The sequence below is a fragment of the Catharus ustulatus genome, chromosome 1, assembly GCF_009819885.2.
Source record: "Catharus ustulatus isolate bCatUst1 chromosome 1, bCatUst1.pri.v2, whole genome shotgun sequence".
Classification (NCBI taxonomy): domain Eukaryota; kingdom Metazoa; phylum Chordata; class Aves; order Passeriformes; family Turdidae; genus Catharus; species Catharus ustulatus.
Window position 1 is genome coordinate 86,433,072 of NC_046221.1, and position 18,232 is coordinate 86,451,303.

An 18,232-nucleotide genomic window follows, 5' to 3' on the forward strand; every position below is an offset into this window, starting at 1 on the left:
AGAATGGTTCTTTGGATGTCAAAGTGTCCAGGTTCTTGAAAGCCCTTATCATTATGCTTTCTACAATGAGAGAGCTTCCTTCATCTAGGTTATGCTTCTAATTTTACCTAGACTAATTTTCCACTCATTTATGCCCTTATTCTTTCCCTAGCTCTAACAAAGCAAAAGATTTTTTTTTGTGCATAAATATGTAAAAAGTCTCCTGCTTTTTATTAGAAAAAAAATGGTTTTGAGCAATAGATGTATCTGTGGTGAATGGATGGGACTGTTTTTCACTCAGAGACCTAAAGTGGATTTTTGTAGGTACGGATTAGTGTCAACTCTTGTGATCCTAAAAGGCTGCAATCCTGTAATCCTGCAGCTCTATGGAAAGCAGCCGCTGTGGGATATCACAGATGATCATGCTGGAGGCAAAAAAATGTGGTTTTATTGGTATTATTCCTAATATTCATGCCTGTGAAACTTGGCAGAAAGCGCCACAGTTCCTGATTTCATAGGAAGTTTTTTGCTCTTTCCCACCATCTATGCATAGTTTATTACTAGTGCTCCACAAATTGCACTGAAAAGTGAGTCTCCATAAAAAGAATGAAAAAAAATGGAGAGAGACAGAAGAGAGGCACTAATAACTATTTTTTAACACAATCACTGTTTCTGAATCCTGGAGATTTTCAGTTCTGGGTGAAAGCACTACCTTCAAACAAAATATGCAATTTTGCAGTAATGCAGGGTTCATGAGGACTATATTCTCATCATTTTCATATTTTCTTGCTGCTAGAACCACTGGTGACTGTGATCATATTTTAAATTACAGCAGAACACATGACCTATGTTTCAGTAAGACCTCTATTTTTTATGTAAATGTGCTTTGGTCCAGGGCAAACAGGGTTGTGCTCTTGTGACTTACACCTACAGTGTTGGCTCTAATGTTAATGGCTGATTAGACAGCAAGGACTCCTACTATAAAAACCATCAACCTACAATTCTGTCTATTTAAGTAATAAAGTAACTGATAGGCTGCAGCCTAGCACACAGCCACTGGAGAGGAAATTCAGCATGCCTCAGGTTTCTCATTAAGGAATGGTTCCTTCCTGAAGGTTTAGCATCACCCTGTGAAAAATACATCTATTTTAAGAAAAGGCAGAATTACCATTTTGAAAGATCAAAGACTGGGACTTGGCTAAACCAAGACCACTGTTGCCACTGACTTGCAGGCCCTAGTGAATAGCCTCACATTAATTTAGTGCTGTATTTAGGGAATAGGTTCATCCACCTGAAAGAGGTTCAGCCTGGCATTTTTTGTTTGAGAAAACACACACTGTGACATAGAATCAATCTGTCAAGAGAGACTTTTTTCCTCTAGTTGCTCACTGGTTTTTCATACTCAGCTGTTTAAAAATCATGAATAATGTGGTTCAAAAGTAGGCTTGGGGTTTGTTGTTGGTTTTCATTTTTTAATTAAGTGTACATTCCAGTTTTAAATTTCTCTTTTATTATCTCAGTTGGCTAGATAAGGATTCACTGTAGCTGTAACAGGTATCAGGATGTGAGTAGACAGTTTGAGAAAGGTAAAAATCATGTTTGGAATACCCAGGTGGGACACAGTAGCATCACCATCTTATCTGTCTCAAGTTAACTACAGTATTGCAACTTGAGTTTAATAAGCAAATGCAGCACTCACTGGTACTGCATGTCCTAGCCTGGTGGCAAGAGAAGAGTGAGTCTTTCCTCTTCTATAGAGCCTGTGACCACCCTGTTTATCTCAGCTGAGATCTAGCTCCATGCAATAAAAGGCAGGAAAACATCTTCTGCCTCTGTGCTTGGCTCTACAAACCTAATCTTCTAATGAATACATCCCATTCACCTAAGTAATAAAGAAACATAGGGAGCAATTGAACACTAACATACAATTGAATCTGAAGAAGGCAGAATTAAATATCTGTGAAAAAAAGAGGGAGAAGCAATTTCACATTTATATTCAAATAGCTGAAATTTCTATAGATCACTTGCCTTTGTTAAAACAGCTAAATCATTAATACAATATTTATTAAACTTTATTAAACAGTTTCAGTCAAACAATCCAGAAACAGTTCTCCTACTCCATAAAATTTGAGAATATTTAGATAACGGTGAAACAGATATTATCAGGACAGGAGTCCAGGAATTCATAAAGCAGTCTAGTTTTTAATTTAGGAACCTATACCCATAAGAGAAATGGTAGACATTTGGAGCACAGCTTTCTCAACAAAAGAACAGCTTTTGCTGAAAAGAAGCACTCTACAAAAAAGCAGCATGTATCAAACACATTTGATGGAGGTTTCTCAGAGCTGTTTGCAATGAACTTGACACATCTCTGTGTGCCACAGCAGTTGAATTACAAGAGTCTTTGGGTATGTCAAGACTTTGCAAGACTGCAGGGTGGCGTTTTTTTTGAAAGCAGCTCACTAATGAGAGCAGTATCTGAACACACTATGGGACCTTCAAATGATGCTGCAGGCCCCTGGAGCTAAGAAAAGATAGCTGGTTTATAGGAAATTTCCAGCATACAGGTGGAAACTAAAACTCAGAATCACACAGAACATGCTGGGTTGGAAGGGACTCATCAGAATCATTGAGTTCAGCTCCTGACCACACACAGCACCATCCCCAGAGTCACACCATGTGCCTGAGACAATGTCCAAACATTTCTTGAACTCTGTCAGGGTTGATGCTGTGACCACTTCCCTGGGGAGCCTGTTTCAGTGTCCAAACACCCTCTGGGTGAAGCACCTTTTTTTAATATCCAGCCTAAACCTCTCCTGACACAACTTCAGGCCCTTCCCATGGGTCCTGTAACTGATCACCACAGAAAAGAGATCAGTGCCTGCCCCTGCTCTCCCCCTCACAAGGAATTTGTAAACTGCAATGATTGATTGGAGAGACTTGTTCACCGAAATAGTAGATAAGTGACTTGTAAATAGAATTTTCTTCATTTCTGTGGTGCCCAACTCCAAAGCAATGGAATTTTTCAGGAGATGAGAAGGAGCACACTTGCTTTGAAGCAATACTGCAAAGAAGATTCCATTATTATTTGCGCGAATTTTACATTTCATAATGATGAAGAACACGATAGAGAAGGAAACTCTTCCACCATTAGATGAGCATGAAGTGGTTAGCAGTAAATAGGAATAACGAGAATAAAAAGCCGGGATGAAGAGGGATTTCTGTATTTAAAAGGAAAGTAGTAAATGCTGATGTAATTAACTATTCTGTTATAAATTTGGTATTCTCTTACTAGCAGGCTATGACAACATAAATTTTCAACTGTACAACATAATTGCATACATTATACTGAACAAAACCCACTATGTATCTACTCCAGAAATAATAACAATATTTTTTCTAATGTTAGTCCTTGTCCATTTAGCAGTCATTCACAAGCCATACTCTAGAACAAAACAAGCAGTTTTAGAGAAGATGGTGGCAAAACCAGAAGACTGGCTTTTCTAGATTTGATTGATGATTAAATATATTCAACCACAACTAAGATGCTAAATGGTAAATATTTTGCCCACTTGTGGTTTTTTTTGCACTAAAGAAAGAAAATTGCAGTTTCTTCAGCCCTAATCTCTAGAAGCAGAGGCACTGAGAGTTACACTTTCTGTTCTGCATTTTTTTAATCCTTCTATTATGTATTTTATCATCCAGTGCTAAATGTCTCATTTCCTAGGTCCGATTCCTACCTTGCTCTTTGGCCAAAGAAATGTGCAAATAATACTTCTGGTTCTCAAAAGGTAAGAGATTATATTCTAACTATGTAGACTTCAAAGCCTCTGAGCCCTTTATTCCACAGAGAACATTCCATTTGCTACAGAAGCTTCTCAGGCTCTGCCCAGCTCTACCAAATGAGAGCCAAAAACCCCTTCCATGCCTCAGTCAGGAGACAGAGGCCAGATAAAATTGCATCAGCTCACAAAGGCAATGATTCATACAGGAGCAGTAAACTGAAGGACATGTGTATACCTTAATGACTTCAAAGACTCTTTCACAGGTTATGATCTTTTCTGTTTTTGATTCAGGAGTGTCATGCCTCCCATCCACCCTTAGAAAAGTGTATTCTAACCTATCCTACACAGCTGGATATTAGAAAGTACAGGGAGGAAATATCAAGGTCTTGCCTCTACTGGAAGACCAACTTATAATTTTCTTCTCTTTTGAAATTTATGTGCAAGGAAAACTTGTAGACCCAGATTTGAAAATTGTTGATTCAACAGAATTTTACTTTCTGTATGTCTTCATTCATATTATTCATATTTAAGGCATGAACAACCTCATCAATATATGCCTTTCTGCATCATATATCTCTAGCCTAAATACTTGTTTAAGGAGAAAAACCTCTTGCTAACTTAGACTTAAGATCTTTCCAGAGGATATATAATCAATTTTCTAAGTATTTCCTGGTTTTCCCTACCACTACTGCTAAAATTTTCGTCACTCTTTCAAAATGTCTTGACCTGGAGGTTGGCTGTGAAGTTGTCAGTTTCCACTGGCTTTTAGTTCAATAGGAATTAAGGTCACTTAGGTTTGTGTAGAAAAGCTGCAGTGTAGTAAAAGCAACAGGAAGGTTTGTTAAGATCTTCCTTTATTCCCATCAATTGTAAGGCAAATCTTTACAGAAAAAAAAAGAAATGGAATCCAAAAAATAAGAGTGAATATGGTCACCTTCCAATTATCAGTTCATCTTTCTCATTATTTCAGAAGATACTGTTTGGTTTTTGTTTTCTCTTCTTTGAGGAACAGAAGCTGAGGGTTTATCTACATGTTTAGAGGGTTTTTTCTACATGCTTAGAGGGTTTACAATTACTAACCAAATGCTGTGATTTCTCATCCCAGATTTTCTGTCAACTCTATAGCTCTATAGCTGAAGAGACCACAGAGTAGCAGTGGAAGAAGGATAAAACCTATGTTTTTCTCCCTCAGTAGTCAGGGCACCTAGAAGCAGTAGCAGAATATTTCAGAAAGTTTTTCCTCAAAGTTTGGAATTATTTTTCTATTTCTCTGACACAAAATGAGAGAATGATACTTAATAATACGGAAATCTTTTAAAGAGCCGATCTGATCTCTTCATTTCTACCTGAAAATTATGGGCAGGCTGTTTCCTGCTACCTTCAGAGTCTGACTCCTTCAATCTGTTTCTGGAAAGAAACAAACAGTAGCACATATCCAAAATGAAGGCTCATTGCAAATAACTGATTCTAATTAACATTGGTATCAAAATCCCACAGCCAAAAAATCACCTTCTTCCCCTTAAGATTTGTAAATCTCACATTGGATTTTTGAATTTACTGTAGAATCTCTGTAAATAACATGGTTATACTAATTGATATTGCTTTGTAGCAATAATCCTAAAAAGCTCAGCCAATACAGGTAGACTTCAAAATCATGTGTTTTGGAATGATATTACTGATTGCAGTACCACCAATAATGAGGTAGAGTCCAGATGTACTCCCTGCAGACCTTAAAATCTGAAAGGAAATACGAGACAGCTCTGGGAAGAGAAGCAAGTTTGTGAAAGTAATGCTGGCAATATTTGAATGTTTTTGTTAGGGTTTACATCACATGAACAATGCTCACTTGCCTTTTCCCCTGTGACTGATAAGCTGCCAAACTGTCCTAATTATGCTTTGCTCTAATTCTTAGTTCCTTTATGATACATGCTAACAATTTAGTAATATATCACAACTGATGTAGCCACTGTACTAAAAATAGAAATTATATGAGAAAGAGGGAAATACAGCATTTTTAGGCAAGTACTCAAAATCTAAACAGGGTAACTAAGCACTATTTTAAAAACCTCCTCCCCAGAGTAGTGTGTTTTGTGGACGGCAGGGAGCAAACAGAAAAAATGGGCCAATACACACATTAAACTCACAAGTGCGATTACAATTACCATTTTGCATTATGAAAAAAAAAACAGTACTAATTTTTTTTTAATTCACAAAACAATTAATATATTTTTATCAATTCTCAAAACACTAATTTGGTTATATTTGACCTACATTTTCAAACTCTGCAGATGGACAGGTAAATGACAGTGAACTTGCTCCTCTGCACACCCAGCTCGTGAGGTGTTCAAGCAGAAAGTCTGTGCTTTCCTCCAAGCAGTCCATCCTGAAGGCACCAGCCCTCAGCTCACCCTGCTGGGGAGATGCACTTCAGCAACACGTGCACAACAGGTAAACAAAGTGGATTTTGCGCATAATTAGTTGGTATCTGTGAATGTGGCCTTGTGAGCAGGTAAGGCAGGGTATTATCCCCTGCTCCAGCAGACACAGCAGCTGGGACCTGAGCTGGAAGCAGCAGGGTGAGTGTGTCCCTGAGGGTTCCGTGCCTGCACCCCGTGCACCCCATACCTGCACTGCCATGGCCTGCTCTGGAGTCACTCTTTTTTTCCACTGACACCACAGGAACCCCTGTAATTTTTAAAACCCTTCCTCTCTGTGATGTCTTCACCCATATCACACATATTTATGACATTTAGTTGGCAGTGTTGATCTATTTCATCCCATGGTTACTGTCTGTGTACCTACTGCAGGAGGGTAGTTCCTACTGATCTAGTATCACGTACTGAAGCTCCAAAGAGAGATCACAGCACTTTTTGCTGACACCTGATAGCTGGGGGGTTTCATAATTTTAACAGCAGCAGAAAAGCAAGTGCTGGACCTGAGATATGAGAAGCACTGGGAAACAGCATCACTTACTTGAAAACTTCAGGTTATGTTTTTTTTTCCCTCAGTTGACTTCAGATCCTAAGAGGATGGTGAGTGCATTTGTGATCTGTGAACACTGCCATAGATGTATACTTAAATACCTCAGCTCTGTCTGCACCCATCTGTGAATGGAGCCTCTGCTCATAAATCAGCTGTGCTGACTGTAATAAGCATAAACTAGGTCAAGTTAAAAACGCCCACGGAAGAAAAAAATGGCAATAGCAAGTGAAAGACATTTCATAATCTCTTGCCTTAGAAGAAAATAATTTGAATTATTAATGTTAAGAGAAAGGTTGACATTTATTCATCATCTTTTCTTTTCTTTTTTTTTTTTTTTTTTTTTTTTCTTTTTTTTTTTTTTTTTGGGCTACTGATATTAGAATCATAGAATCAATAAAGCTGGAAAAGACTGCTAAGATCATCAAATCCAGCCTTCAATGGAATGCCACCATGCTCACTAGCCACATCTACCCATTATTCAACATTTCCATGCACGGTGACTACACCATTTCCCTGAACAACCTGTTTCAACACTTAATCACAAAATTACACAGAATCACAGAGAATATGCTGAATTGGAAGGAACCCACCAGGATCATCAAGTCCAACTCCTGGCCCTGTGCAGGACACCTCAAGAATCACTCCTTGTGTTTGAGACAATTGTCCAAATGCTTCTTAAACTCTCTCAGGCTTGGTGCTGTGACTACTTCCTTGGGGAGCCTGTTCCAGTGCCAAACCACGCTCTTTTCTAATATCCAAACTAAACCTCCCCTGACCCAGCTTCAGGCCATTCTCTGGGTCCTGTCATTGTCACCACAGATCAAAGATCAGTGCCTGCCCCTCCTCTTCCTCTCACAAAGAAGTTGTAACTGCAAAGAGGTCTCCCCCCACCCTCCCCTTCTCCAGGCTGAAAAAACCTTGTGACTTCTGCAGCTCCTCACACAGATTCCACTTTTAACCACTGTTTCAGTGAAGAAATTTTTTTTAGTACCCAACCTGAGCCTCACCTGGCACAACCTGAGGCCATTTTCCCTTGTCCTATCACTTGTTATTTGGGAGAAAGAGGATGACCACACTTTACCACACTCTCCTTAGACACCTACTGTTTCTAAAATGTTTAATTGAGTATTAAATATTTCAGTATTTGCTTTATGCATCCACATATATGTAAAGGATCTCACACATTTCATGGGAACTTTTATAGAGATAAGTATTGTAAATGCACTGAGACATCTGACTTCAATAAACACACTATTTTAATTCAAGTAAGGAACTAAAAGGATTAACATGTATCTAGTGCTCAGTTCCAGTTCCTATTCCACAGGCAGTTCTGCTCATGGGGCATCCGTGTTGCATCCTCGCAAGAGGGAGAATTTTCTGGACTGTAAAATTCCTGCAGACCATACAGCATCAGTGCAGTAAAAGACAAGAAAGCACAGCCATAAATAGATGTCAAGGAAGGTTCAGTCCTACCCCACATAAATGGCAGCAGGACTCGGCACAGCCTGGCCTCTGTCCCATTGACTGGTGATGGCAGGAGGTTAATGGGGGATCCCAGAACCACCTGAGCCCTTCCACACAGTCACTGCTTTGCAGGCTGTGGGACAGTCTCTGCCTGGGAGATTGCACCAGTCCTTGGGGTGCAAGAAACAGGCTTTCACTCCACTCCCAGAGACCTTGAAATTAAGTGTTTTCCCTGCTGTCAGCCATGAATGGTTTCAGTCCCCCCTCAAACCACTGGCCAGGCTATTCCTCTAGGAACATTGTGTGTTTTATTCCAGCCTGGCAGGTCTGCATGGGGAGCTCTGCTGAAGCACTGTGGCAGAGCAGTATCTGATACGGTCTGCTGCCCAATTTTCCCAGCAGACAGGACTCAACACAGTGGTGACCCTGCAAAGTGCCTGCAAAACAGCAGGGAAAATAACTTTTTTCTTCCCAGACACAAGTTTCCTCTGGCTGGCATTGTTCCACACTTCCAGGTATTACTGTGTCGTACAGCTTGTCTCAGTGTAACCAGCTCCTTTATTATGTTTATATTTTTTACTAGCTCAGAAGGGCTCTGTGAGTCTAAACACTTATATTTCATTAGTATTTGTGGCATTTCATTAATATTTGTGGTATTTTATTTTGCAGAACTGGTTAATATGTATAATCCTACACTCTTTGTCTAACAAGCTATTGCTACTTCATTCTTTTTATAGAGAATCTGTAGAAAACTCCGTAGAAAGAAAAGTATTTTAAATTAACTCCTTTGTGGAGCTGAGCTTTGACTCTGCCTTCTCTTGAATCCTTTATCAAACTTGGATGATACTTGCAGATACACAGAAGTACCATACCACCTTACAAAGAAAATCTTCAGTTTCCTTTCATCCACACTTAAAACACTTTTATGAATACATGGATACCCTTCCTGTGTTTCTCAATCAAATGCTAAACAGGTGAGCTGAACCTTCTTACTATTAGCTCCAAATAGCAAGATATCTAGGTTTTGTACAGAAAAGAAAGAAAAAAAAAAAGAAGCCAAATACAGCCTGAAAGGCTCCTTTTATGAACAGATTGAATATGTTCCATTATCTGCCACATTTGAACTTCAGAAAACTAACAACAATGGATTCTGCATAAGCCTCCTCCCTGCAGTAATAGAAACAAAACTTCAAAACTTCTCCGTGAGCCCAGTTCTGAGCTCTGGTGGCTGCTGGCAGCATCTCTTGTTGCCAGTAGTTGGTCTGTCCACACATAAGCTGTCCCAAAGATAGGGCCTCATGTACTGAGGCAAAAGATTTTAAAAAAATCTCCAACCCTCATAATATGAGAGGAAAGTACAGGATCAGGCTCAGGACGTTATACATCCGAAACGTGTGAACCAACAAAAGCCCAACCGTGAGTCATTCCCATTTTGCATCATCTTGCTTTCAAATTGCTCCCTGTGGAATTTAACAGACATAATAGAAAATAATAGAATTGAAAAATGGGAACTATTTCCACATAGTGGGTTTTTCCCACAGTGGATACAATTTGAATTGCTAAGTCACTGCCAGATGTGCAACCACAGACACTGTGACAAAAAAATCCTCTTCCTACAGTACTTGATTATTTCTTATTGTGACTCACTGAGTGTATTACAGGATTATATCTAGCCCAGGTCAAGGGTTTCCATTTTTGTATTTAATTAAAGAACACTCAGAAACTGGCAAATTCAAACCTATGTGGCATAACATTTTAAATAATTTAGAAAGGTAACCTCCTGAGAGAAATTTTATTTATGAAAATATCAAAGGTGAACTCCTGTCTCAAATAAGGCCTGTGGGAATTCTTCATTGCTTTCACATTCTACAGAGATTTTCTTTTCTATTAAAAAAAAAAAATCTGCCAGCAGTTTTTAGCAACTCTTTCATTAGTTTTTAGTGCAATTCTACCTCAGTCCCAGAAGAAAAACCCCAATTCCACAGTATAATGAAAGGTGATACAGAAAGAACACACAGGAAAATTCTTAGCAGGCAATATAGCACTTACCTAAATTGCTAACCCCTCCCTTCTCATCCCCAACCTCAGCCAAAACAGAATAATTTGTCCAAAAATAGTACAAGAACTGAAAAAGGTAAGGAAATCAATGACCAAAATTCCAGTTTTGAAGCATCTTATGATCTATGTTATCCTACTTGAAAACTATCTTACCATATCTGAAATAAGCATATAGCATTTGCAAATAGAGATTTTACCAATTTTAGTACCAGCATAGTTAATAATTTCCAAAAGCATAACACAACAAATTATGCTAGTTTTGACATTTGAATTCAAAAGCCTAAAAACCATTAGTGAATTAGGAGAACATCTTGGGATTCAGGGAAAATCCAGGCCAAGCGCTGGCTGTGTGGTCACCTTTGGTCCACACCAGGGATGCTAACCCTGCATGCGGTAGATGTGAGCTGAGCTGCATGTGCTTTTATGCCAGAGATGGTTTTTATCCTTGTGTCTATTTCTTCTTGAGTAGTAGAACAGATTTTGAACATAACAACGCCTGCTGAAATGTCTGAATAGATCCAAATAGATGTTTGTACTCCTTGTTCAACATTTTTCATGTTCAACTTATTGCCATAGTTTATATTCCCAAGCATAAACACGAGACCATGTGACTAAAATTCAGATGATGGCAAGAGGTTTCTGTGCCACACACAAAAGTGAACATTAACGCCTCTTTCAAAACCCTTTTTGATGTGGCCCTTAAACTCAGCAACAAGTCAGACTGAGTGAAAGACAATCAAGTCTCACACCTCTGAAAAGGGAACTCCCTGATGAGGGGCTGCCATCGCTGTCCCTGTTCCATCTCTCAGCACTCCAAGAGCCACAGCCCAGATCACTGCCTCCAGCACCAGCAGGGCCAAAGGACATGAGAGTTAAATCCATGATGACACGGAAAAATGTGGCACTGGAGACCTACTGTCCACCACAGTTGGCACCTGATCTCACCTGGTACTTTTCAGCAAGCAGCTTTGAACCTGCTGCCTGAGACAGGAACATTTCTTCTTTCTTCCTCAGAGCCCTTGCCTTGAGACCTAAAGCCTTGATAAGATGAGGTACAACTGTTGTTTTACTGGCATCTAGCTTGGAGCTGAATAATTTGTGAATATTGGGGCTTTTAGACCACTTCCTTTCCCAGCATACTTGAAGTCCAGTCCCTCCTATAAGCTACTGAAACTCAACAGGCACTCATTTTTTCAGAGCAATCAGATGTTTTGTAGCAGTGCTTTCTTTCAACTTCCTGTGATTCCTCAATAATTTTTCCCTGAGGAATCTTCAAAAGTTTTATAAAAGGAAATTAGTGCTAATATTCCTTCTTGAGCAATTCCTCCATGAGAAAACAAATTTGAATTTCCTAACAGGTTGAAGGCATTAGCAGTGTCACTTTATGCCTGTGAAATAAAGCCCTAGTATTCTCCAAGGAAAAGGCTGTAAGGCATCCCAAAGTCCCATGTATTAAGGACACGTTATGCTAAAAACACTTTATATGTCTGTCATAATTACTGATGAAAGCTGCCCAGGACAACCAGTATTGTTAGGCTATTATTAGATTTTAAATGCAGCTATATTTTTTAACATCTGGAGTCAACCTGATGGGTAACCAGGACCATCCCTGCATTTCTGAGGAGCCCTGCAAGCCACTCACTGGATTTAAGACACTAATGTGAAACACTGCTGAAAGAAGAATTGAAGATTGATGTGACCTTTACTCCTGTGCTACTGTCAGACTAAAAACACCCCTCCTGTTCCATGTATTTTGTATTAAGCCATTTGTCAAAATTCTTTGAGGAAACTACTCTTCATCTGGTTTCTCTAAGAGTTGTACCACTTGGAACTAGATTAAACTAGTACAATTTTCTCATGCACTCTTGAAATCTGTACTTGTCCATTCCAGTGTGACCTACATCTGTTAGCTAGTGCTGCTTTTGACACTAAGAACAAACTCTGTCATATTACCTGTCAGCTCCATGGAGGACACCTCTGCTCTGGCCATGCAGTTCCAGCAGTAAGCTAAAGACCTGCATTGCCATTCCTTATGTCTACACATCCTCATGGTCTTTATTAATTGTTCTCTTTAATTCATAGAAATTATCTTCTGTGCACATACTTTTTCTCCAGTGAAGTTATTTTACAGGATATCTTTTTGTGCCAGGTTTACATAGGCATTAGTCACCTAACACTGCAGATGAATACAGACAAGAGCAGGCAGACAGCTAACATGCCCACGCTCTTCTGATAATGCTTCTGAGCACCTACCTGTATCAGTCTGGTTCATGGTCTGGTTAGCTCACCAAATTCCCTCTTAGCCAGCTCACTTCATATTTTCCATGCTCTATCTATTCCTTTCTGGTGGCTAACCTTGAGCTGTAATTACTGTATTTGAAGAATTCCCGCTTTTTTTGACATCTACAGTTCTTTAACTTACTCACTTCCTTTTTAAGCACAAACATGTATTTCCAGGGACATTTTTTACTGCATTTGAGTATTTATGTATTTTTTTAAGGATTTAAATTATGTTACTTTTGTTGTTTTGTTGTCTTTTTAAAGGTACTTTCACCCCTTACATGGTTTAGTATCATGATGTTAAGTTTCAATACAACTGTTTCCATGAGAATGCTTTATATAAGATAATATGAAGAAACTGAAGCTGTCTATGAAAATAATAATTTAAAAATATTCTGAACACTGTAGCAGATGATGTTCTTCAAATCCTTTTTCTGACATGGGTTAAGCTCTATGCCATGAAAACTAAAAAGCAACATGTGACAGGGAGAACTTCATCCCTTATCAGAAAATGTTGGACTCCTGATTTTTTATTAACATTCTGTGGATTTAAAAAAAAAAAAAAAAAAAGTTAATGGAGCTCTGGCTCCACACAAGCTCTGGCAATTTTTGTGCCAGATGATACATGACTTTTCAGAAAAGCATTGTCTAACACAAAGTTCCCTCACCCAAAAAGTGGAAATCGAGCCACTGGCTGCCTGTCCTTCACAACCACTTGCAATTTCAGAAGCCCAGCCCTTTGGCAATGACAAATTCAGGTGTCAGCCCCATGGAAGATTCACTGTGCATTCCTCTGTGAAAAATTCTGGAGGGTAATGCTCCCTAAGTTGGATGAGTTGCCTGACGTAGTTTCACTGTGTCAGCACAGCGCCTGAGAGGCTCAGGGCAAGGAGAAAAACACAACAGGTCCGATGCCTCTGATACCATCATGGACCCAGTGAGAAAACCAGGTGAGTGATGCCATTCCAAACCAGCCACTCACGGTGTGCAGCACACAATCAAGCCTAGGCTGGATTCAGATAAACATTCCCACAGTTATGTCCATAGCTGCATATAGAACTGGACAAAATACTCAATGAGTAATGACAACCAAAAAAAAAAACCAAAAAAAAAATCCAACAGAATATTCTTGCTAATATGGGTTATACCACATGTAAGATCAGCACAAAACCTTTCTGCGGATCAGCTGAAGTGATTATTTTCAATCTGGCAAAGGAATGTTCTTGCCTTCTTTTCTCTCTCCCCCATCTCTTAATGCTTTCTCTATTGTCATGACAAATTTCTAAATTTGCTTGCATTCTTCAGTTAGGTAACACTAGATTTTGAAACTCTGTCTTTCTGAGTATATATATAATCCTGGTCACCAGGCAAAATTTGATATTAAGTGATGTTAAAATGATGAGATTAAAATGCCTGAAATTCTAGAAACTTGGCTAGTGAGGAAGGAGAACCAGTTCCCATGCAACAAGGTGAAAAGTAGCACCATTAGCTGGATGATAATATGGTCTCAGTCAAGTCAGAAAATTTTACCAGAGCCATGATTTTATCTTCCCTTGTCTATGTCCAAATCCCTCACTGTTAGGATAAATACGCAAGCACTGGAGAATGAGAGGTCACCCTGCACGATGTACAATTAGTATATGATATACTGTCATAGTTATTTTCCAAATGTTGAAACATTATTTCAGTGTTAGTTTGGGCAAAGAGAGGAAATGAGCAGTGCCAATCCAGTCTTTCAGGATTCCATGGACAGGCAGCAGTGCAAGAGAAGAAGAGGAGATCAGGCATTTGGGGATCCTCTGCAGTCAATGATATATAAACTGTTGTTGTCTTGACAGTAATGAAAACGAGACAGGGAAGGTAGAGATCTTCAGGCTACAAGTGATGACTAATAAATCAGATGTTATGGAGTCTGGTTTACTGCAGGAAGGTGAATTTAATGAAAACTTGTGCCTGGCAGGAAGTTCTGCAGCTCATGAAAAGACTAGGGGGAAAATACACTTCTGGAGAAACTACACAAAAAAGCCACAATGCAGGCTGAGCAAATAGACTTAAAAGAGACAACTGATATATTTTGACACAAAGGGTGGAGGAAAATAAGTAAGGATCCTAGCATTTTCCAGAGAATTGCTTCTACATTTTAAATTTATACACTTCTACTTTAGGGACAAGGTCAAAATAATTAAAAACTAAGCAAACTCATTGTGCCCAGTTTAGGGCATTTGGAAGTTTTTTCATGTTACATTTTGTGAGCTGAGTTTATTTACTTTCAGAATCAAAATATTGTGTTGTCTTACTACAATAACGTGTTACTTGTTTTGTCTGTTTTGAAGAAAATTTGAGTTTGAAATTATGAAAATGAAGCTGTACTGTATCGACATACCTGAGGGCATCACATCAGGGTGGTGAAAATAGTTAATATCCTCAGTTGGACAGCTGCCCCTTCACCATGCCACTTTTCAAAAAGCAAGTTATTCTTCATTCTCTGTCCTGTCTCATGGAAAAGGAATTAAAACTTAGAAGAAACAAAATTGCATCTTATTTGTTCGAAGTGTGGGAGAAAAAAAGAAAAAAGAAAAATGTTTTAAAAAAGAAAGGTAAAAAAAAATTTAAAATAAGAAAAAAAAAATACACCTTTCCAACAAATGCATACAAGATAACATTGTAGACAAATATTATCCTGGCAAAAGAAGATGCTAAAAGCCAACAGTAGTTTTAGTTTCAGCAACTAAAAAACTTCATAAGCACAACAGGAATGTGTAACTTGTTCTGCTACTTTGTGGTAGCAAAATTATCTTGTTCATGGATAATGTCCAATGACTTTATAATCAAAATTTTAAAAAAAACCATCCACAGCAAGGCAATAAAAAGCCTGAGTGAAACTTCATTTTGTTAGGTAAAGTTCTCTAAAAAAGGCAGTTTCCCTTTGCAAAATAGTGAGAATTTACCTCTATACACCTGAGCAGGAGTCACACCTCAAGTATCCACTTCCTAGTCGAAAGATTTCTCTCACCCCATTCACATCTTCTTGAAAAACCAGACTGTCCTGCTCTGTACTGCTGTGATTGGAACACTTCTGTGAGGAAGGCAGACAGAAAGCCAACTTATGTCTGCCATTCCTGTAGCTTCACAAGTTGCTGAATTCCACAAGTTTTTTACTTTGTATTCATAAAAAATTGAAGAAAACAGAATTTTATGCCGATTTTTAATTTCCGGTCAAATGGAGTATTTGCCTAAGTAGATGTTAGTTTTGTTTTGTTTTGTTGGAGGTTTTTTTGTTTTTACAGGATGAACAAAGAAGATAAACTTTCAGATTCAAACTAAAAATTTGTCTCTTTTCTCTTAAGCTGAAGAGATAAAGAGCAACTTGGATTTTGGGAAGGGCCATGGTGAAGTAAGGACCATCCAAACAGGCGAATTTGCTGCTTTCACAACCCTGATCTGACCACCTTTGCCAAAAGAGCGGCTGCAGGACAAGGGCTGATGCTTGTGCTGAGCTTTGTCATGCCTGTTGACTGAGGTCTGCAGGATCCCAGTCCTGAGAGGGAGGGTTCCTGCAGCTTCTTGCCCTCTGTTGTGTGGGAAGGGGAGGTCACCTTTTCACAAGGGACAGCTCTGGGGCTCTTGGCCCTTTATGCCACATCTAAGGAGGGGCCAAACCTCCCACATCACCACACACTTGAGACATGCTGAATCAATGTAGAGGCTGGAGCTCAAATCCCACAAAATGTCAGGGCTGGAGTTGGGCTCCAGCCCAGGCAGAACACCAATATATGAGATGGGTATGTATCTGCATCATCTTCAAAATATCCTGTAACGCACAACTGGACCTCAGATGTTGCCAGCTAAAGTATAACAATACCATATCTCTGCCTTGGCAGAAGAGTTGATATAAATTATTTCTGTCCTGTGTTGTTCATTCCCACCCACATGCCATAGGTTGCTTCTCCCTCAGATGAGTTCATATGATTTTTTGTCTTTTTAAGAAATTTCCAATAAGTCAGATCACTAAAAATCTGTACTGAAATCAATTATTTGGAGAAGAAGTAAAGATATTTTTAGGAAAAATCCTAGAAGTACATATATCTAAGACACAATAAAAGCCCCTCTCCAGAACCAAACACAAATTATAACACTCTTTTTGATGCAGACCACTTATGTTGCCAGAATGCAACAATTAAATGCCCAATTAAAATAACGCAGGTTTCCTTTCAAAACACTGCTATCACAGAATAGTCGCAGAACTGTTTTTGGAACTTGCTTATGCGAAAAACTTCTTAGGTTTAAAACAAACTGTAGTAATACAGTAATCTTCAATATTGCTGTTCAAAAGTCCTAGTAATGCATTAACCAAAAAATCTTTGTCAAGTTTTCACCTTCTAATTTAGAGAAGTACACTTCTGTCCCTGCAATTAACTGAGTAACAGGCAAAAACTGAGCCACAAAATCGGTACTGATACAAACCCCCAAAACAGATTATCAGCAACAAAATAAATACAAGAACTCTGAAAAATGCTGATTTTAGCATAGGATAAACTTTTACCAGCAGCTCTAAATTTTAAGATGAACATCATAAAGTAGTGGAGGGGATCAACAGCCCAGAAAAAAGAAAGGTTTTTTTGATGCTGAACACAACCATTACCAGCGATGCCCCTCTCGGTCCCGAATAAATAGAGGGAAAACAAGACCCGATTCAAAACTGATCGCGGGAAAACCCGCATCTCAACCTGTGTTTCATCCCATAAACCGGACCAAAGGCGGACAGTCAGGGCTGGCAGGGCGTAGCGTCACGCCCTTCTCTGCTCCTCGCTGCCCGGGGCCCCAGAGCAGCACCCCACGAAACTGGGGGTGTCACACAGCACCCGCTCGGCGCTGGGGGCGGAGGCGGCGGCAGCCGAGGCGCTCAGCCCCGGGCGGGATGCCCGGGATGCTCGGGATACCCGGGATGCCCGGGATGCTCGGGATATCCAGGATGCTCGAGATACCCGGGATGCTCGGGATGCGGGGCCGCGGCGCGGGATGCTCACTCACCCTGCGGTTGCGGTCTGCCTCCCGCACCTCCTCCTCCTGGGGGCCTTGGCGGATGAGCGCCTTCAGCACGATGCTGTTGTTGGTGCAGCAGGCTCGGAAGAGGCTGAGCGCCTCGGGGCTGTCGCGCCCGTCCCCCTCCAGGGACCAGAGGTCCTCGTCGTCGTCGTCCAGCCCCCCAGGAGGGTAGAAGGAGTCGTCTGAGGCGATGCTGCAGGTGTCGGGCAGCTCGGAGAAGTCCTCGTACTCGTAATCCTCTTCTTCCTCCTCTTCGTCCGGCTCCTCGGCGGCAGCCTCCGCCGCCCCCTGCTCGGGGCTGCTCTCCGCCTGGGCGCCGGGCATCTCCTTAGCGGCGGCGGGCGCGGGGCAGACGCGCTCCCCGGGCAGCTGCTCGCCGTGCCCCGACAGCAGCACCATGCCGGCCCGGGGCCCGGCCCGGGGCTGCGCTGGGCCCCGCGGGGCGCTCAGGGCTCCGGCACCGCCGAGCGCTGCCCCTGAGCCGCGCAGTGCCGGGCCGGGCTGGCTGCGCTGCCCGCCTCACGCAAGGGTCAGCCCCTGGCCGCGGGTCGCCCCGCCGCAGCCCGGCCGCCCCCCGGGCCGGGGCATGCCGCCGCCTGGGGCAGGCTCCGCGGGGCCCTCACCGCCGCCCGCCCGGC

At 40.8% G+C, this 18,232-nt stretch overlaps 1 protein-coding gene across 1 annotated transcript in view; it reads right to left on the bottom strand.

Annotated features, from left to right (window-relative positions):
- ANKRD33B (ankyrin repeat domain 33B) overlaps positions 1-17,993 on the bottom strand; it is a 42,327-nt gene extending 24,334 nt beyond the window's left edge. The window contains exon 1 of the mRNA XM_033075124.1: positions 17,580-17,993. Coding sequence (XP_032931015.1) covers positions 17,580-17,993 — 414 coding nt within the window. The remainder of the gene's footprint in view (positions 1-17,579) is intronic.
- Between the last annotated feature and the right edge of the window lie 239 nt (positions 17,994-18,232).